General features: G+C 32.4%; 1 protein-coding gene across 1 annotated transcript; it reads right to left on the bottom strand.

Annotated features, from left to right (window-relative positions):
* Positions 1–703: 703 nt before the first annotated feature.
* Positions 704–3,411, bottom strand: LOC130970665 (uncharacterized). The gene is made up of 6 exons (XM_057896822.1): positions 3,236–3,411; positions 2,799–3,142; positions 2,346–2,720; positions 1,902–2,270; positions 1,190–1,404; positions 704–1,079 (listed from the first exon to the last, which is right to left on the bottom strand). Exons 1-6 carry the CDS (start codon positions 3,409–3,411, stop codon positions 840–842), a joined length of 1,719 nt encoding a protein of 572 aa, XP_057752805.1. The 3' UTR covers positions 704–839.
* Positions 3,412–5,395: the final 1,984 nt, after the last annotated feature.

Genomic DNA, 5,395 nt, shown 5'->3' with positions numbered 1-5,395 from the left:
TATAACTCATATATCCATTATAAAATATTCCATTACACTTCGTATTAAATTATACGCATTTTCGGCTATTATGCTTTTTAATTTTTGGTATAAAACTGTATGATGTTTTCAAATTGGATAGCAATGAATAAAAATGAACAAAAAAAAAAAAAAAGAAAAGTTGGACACTTCTGTGCCCATATTGGTAGAAGGCGCAATGTATGACCCCAAAAAAAATAAGAAATTTTCAAGTTGTGAACATAAATTCCCAAAAAAGAAAAGGATGTGATTGTTGTGAACATGAATAAGAAAAAGCTATTCATCTATTTAAAAAGGGTAAATTTTTTTAACAAAATTTCTCACATAAGTACACAAGCAGAAAAAGTATCTGTATTTCAGTTAGGTTAGTTTTTTGCGGAAAATAAAATACAATTCTTCTTTTTAGTGATTAAGAGGTGTTCTCAGTTAATCATACTGATTACTTTTTAATAAAACAAAATAAAATCAGTGAAGTGGATAAAACAACAAGGAAACGGGTTAAAAATACATGTTACCCCCCTCCGAACAGAAAACTATATATAAAAGATCATGTGCAAGTGATATATTATTCTATTTCTTTATAAGGACAAGTGATGTTATTATTGAAGCTAATAAATAATAATATAACAAAATTACAATTTTATTGTGTATCAACTGTTTTACTACTGCTTTATTCTACCTGTCTAATTGTCTAATGTGTAAGTTGTAACTGTAACTTATTTATTCTCTTAATCTTCTTTTGATGCAGATAAAATCAAAAGTAGACAAAACTAAAAGCTAGTGTTGGTTAAATTAAATTTGTGTCACTTGGTTTGCATGGATTAGATTGAAGGGAAGAAAAGTGGAGTGGAATAATCTGTTTGAAGCTTCCCTGCGACGATTCTAACTTTGCTCATCTTGTGTTCACACCAATGCAACTGCGCTTCGCTCAACTCCTTCATTCTCAGCACCCTCGACACCACCTTCAAGTCTATCATTGCCATTAACACATCCATCTCTTCTTCTTCACCCTTTCTAAGCTTTCTCTTCCTCAACCCAACATCCTTCACCTTCTTCCTCTTCTGAACCTTGCTTACATCTTATACGTTAGCACTTGTTTCATTATATAAAATATTATATGCACAAAAAAGATCAGCCACCATATAAATTGAATTTAGAATTGGGAACTTGCCTTTTGATTAACTTTCTTGATTAGGCGGAGGAGTGTTGGATCAACCGTGATTCTCCGATTTCTCCAAAAGTAAGCGGCCACCATCTGACATGGTTTCTCTTTGTCAGCCTTTAGAAACTTCATGAATGTTCGGATCCCATCCTCCATTATCTTCAGGAATGACGCTGATGATATTCTACTCTCCATACTCCCATGCTTTTCATCATTCTCCCAATCTTTCATTTTCAATCAAAACAATTCTTCTTTAATTTAACTATTCAATCATGTTAGATGTATTACCAGATTTGCTGTGCATATAACATTTTTGAGTTAAACTAAAATTAAGCAAAAATAATAAATTGATCTTTGACTTTTTTGTCCGTGGATATTTAAGTTCTTAAAAATTTGAAAATATATATAAGTTCCTAACTTTTTTAAAATTTAGATACATCGATTCATAGATCTAATTTGTCCTATTTTAAAAACTCTTCCACATAAACATTGTATGGGCAGTTAGTATAATGAGAGTCACGTTTGATTTTTTTCATTTGATCTGATAAACTCAAATGAACAGTAGAGATCAATATGTTCAGATTTTGAAAAAACCAGGAACTTAAATGTATTTTCAAATGTTGGGAGATTTAAATGTTTGTGAGCCAAAAGGTAAAGGATCTCTTTGTCCTTTTCTCCAAAATTAATCTAGATACTATCAAATATGTGAAGTCATATATACCTGGACATTGTGGGACTAGAAGCAATTTTGGTGCCAAGAGCCTCATCCTAGCATAAATCTCAGGTCTTCTGCCATGTTCATAGGGCTCATTCTCAATGTATCTCTGCAGCAATACCTGAAATTGCTGGAATTGCTGTGCTGTGCTGGCAGGACAACCGCTATCAGCCTCGTGGCGCCAGCCGTGTTTTGATTCAAAGTTTTTGTAGTTCCAATTAAGAGCTTCCCATGTTAAGCAAATCTGTGCAACATAAGCGGCCTCTAGTTCCCCATATGGGTTATTGTGACCTATATCACCTGCTTTCTTCTTCACACTTGATGCAATACGCTCTGAAATTGATCTTGGAGAGGCTTCCATGGATCTTAAATACTCTGAAGATGGATTAGGCAACTATGTTAATGAATTAAACCCTATAAATTTAATAATTATGGATGTTGTGTTATTACCCGTTTCCTCAAGTTTCTGGGCACTAATTCTGTCTAAGAGGGACATTTCTTCATCATATTTTTGGAACAAAGTATATGATTCCCACTTGGGGCAACTTCTTCTAGATGATGAAGACAATGCTTCTTCTGTCTCAGAATCCTTGAAATGAATGGAGCTCCTCCATTCAGAGGAGACCCTAGGTGTAGAACTAGAACCATCAATGCACGAATCACCATCATCATCATCATCATCATCATGATGCTTATCTTCAACAGTCAGCTTCTTATTTTGGAACTGATGGGTTGGATCAAAAATAAAGAACCTATCATCCCTGGTGAGCTTTGCCTCCTGCACCTTCTTATTCTTTGTTGTTCTTCCAACACAAACACGTTCATCTGCTGAAAGTAACATTATATTGTAGCATCAGAGATGAAGCACAAATGTGAGATTGTGAGTGTGAAATTAAGATATACCTTGGGAGTTTTTGTTACATTTATATGTGTTCATGGTGATAGTAGAGGTTGGTCTGCTTGCAAATGAGACAGAGTTTGAAACAGAATCAGCATTTCTTCCTATAAATTCTGAGTCTTGCTCATTCAAGCTCTCTCGGGGGGTTGCAAACTCTTCAGAATAAGAACAATGCTGCTTTTTCTGAGGCTCCTCAAACAAAAGGGTTTCCCTGCCATGGATTGAGTCTGCAGATGATGCTGCTACATGATCTCTCACCTTCTCAGCATGGTGACCATATCCTTGTTGCGCTTCTTCTTCTTCTTCTTCTTCGTCGTCTTCAGAAAACACATATTCATATTGCTGATCTCTGCAACATTATTCTAATAGGAACATGTAAGAATGCGTAGGATAAAAGGGATATATATAAATAACAAGAGCATGCAGGTGGAACTAACAAGACCTTTGGATTAAGGGGAATCTGCCAGTGAAGGTTGAGAAGGTGAGGAGAAAAATAGCGAGGGAGAAGAGGAAGAGGAAGAGAAGCTGAAAAGAGGTTGAGACATGATTGAGGAGAAGATGGAAATAGCCTGAGGCATAATTGAAGACTCTAAGAACAACTTCTTTGGAACATGTCATTTTCTTTGTCGTTAATAATTGCTTCGGACAACAAAGTAATTAAGACATAGAAAAGTAGTCTTCGGTTGCTTTAGTAACGTGTATGTATGCTTCTTCCCCAACATGGTCTTACAAACCATTACTCTCACTATAATATCTCATTCATAATGTTTATACCCTCATCAACTTCCCAATCATCATCACCCTTAGCTTGAATATCAATGCTACACATTGGACTCCTCCATTTTAACTAGTAATGACAAATGTTCTTTGGATTTTTTTTATTAATATTAGCACTCAATACTTTATTTTATACTATTAGAATTTAGAATTTAAAATTCTAGATTTAGAATTTTTTAAATATTGGCCAAATATTGGTTAAAAATAATAAATTTGATTGATCATGTAACATTGTTTTAAAGTAATTTTACATAAATTTTAAGTATATTTGTAAGTAGATGAGACTGTTCAATTTATTTTATCTATTAGAATGTGAATATATATATATATATATATATATATATATATATATATCATAATGTTTTGATGTATTTATCTATTTTTTTAAATATTATCCAAATTTATATTAGAAAGTAGAAGTATCTCATTATTCCGTAACAGTTATTAATTAAACAATATAATAAACCATTGGCTTAAACATATATAGTTGCGATATTAATATACAAGAGATACTTGAGAAAGAAGAAAGCTAAGTGAGATCACATTATGGAGGAATCTTTGATATTATACTTTTCATGGAAAGAACGTAAGTGTTGTTTTGTGGTGTATGTATAACGCAGAAAATCCTATTCTCTCTCTCTCTCTCTCTCTCTCTCTCTCTCTCTCTCTCTCTCTCTCTCTCTCTCTCTCTCTCTCTCTCTCTCTCTCTCTCTCTCTCTCTCTCTCTCTCTCTCTCTCTCTCTCTATATATATATATATATATATATATATATATATATGAATGCTTGTGAAATTACGTAAAGAAACATAAGCCAAAAAAAGAAGAGACTAAAACCAAGCCACACGCATAAGCAAACATAGAAACTTCACTTTATATAAAGAATTACAAAACATTGTTCGAGAAAATATATATTTAAATATACGATTTTATTAGCTGTACACTGAAATATATATTAAAAATAAATTAAATAATATGTATATTTATACATAGATACATAATAACTAATTTTGATATATAAATAATATTTTTATTGAATATATTATATTATTTTTAATAAATGGAACTAACAGATCATATAATATACTCGCTGGGCGTGCATGGATCTTGAATAACCATGAATAACGGGAAAGAGTTTTATAAATGGATGTCTCTCCCAGGAGTTATATAAATTATATTCTTTACCTAGTGGAGGAATAAAGAGCCTTTTAATTATATTTATAAAAAAAGATTATTATTATGGTGTTTGCTGATGATGTGTCAATTGCAAATTCTCGTAGCAATCATTCGTCTTTAATTGATCCTTGTCTTTAACGTGGTTACTAAGATTGCAGATTGAAGCATAGATTTTGTCCCCAAAGAATAATTGGATAATATATGTATTATTATTTCGCCAACTTATTTGTTGGTCCGCACAACTTAAACTTTACATTTCAAGTGAAGATAAGGGGATCGGTTAGGTGTATGACTCTATCTCTCGGCGTCAGTGTTATTTTCAAGTCTTACTCACGAGGGAAGAATACGATCATTATAACTCAGTTATATCGGAGAAAAATCTCGGAACAACGAACAGTTATACGTTATGTTTCTTCATAGTAAACCTCAGAGGATGTACAACTCGTTTTGTCTAAAGTTAAGTTTGTCTTTACCTGATGAGTATACGTCAGTTTTAAGAAAAATGTCAGTAGTGAACATCTATAAAGACAATAAAAATAAAGGATGAGTATTAAATATATTCAAAATAAACAACGTAACTCTTTTTTTAGGATCTCCTTTTTTTATAAAATTGTTGTACTTATAGAGCGATTACTTCATGGACCTAATATT

This window comes from Arachis stenosperma, chromosome 3, assembly GCF_014773155.1.
Source record: "Arachis stenosperma cultivar V10309 chromosome 3, arast.V10309.gnm1.PFL2, whole genome shotgun sequence".
In the NCBI taxonomy this organism is placed as follows: domain Eukaryota; kingdom Viridiplantae; phylum Streptophyta; class Magnoliopsida; order Fabales; family Fabaceae; genus Arachis; species Arachis stenosperma.
This window is presented reverse-complemented; position numbering and strand designations above follow the sequence as displayed.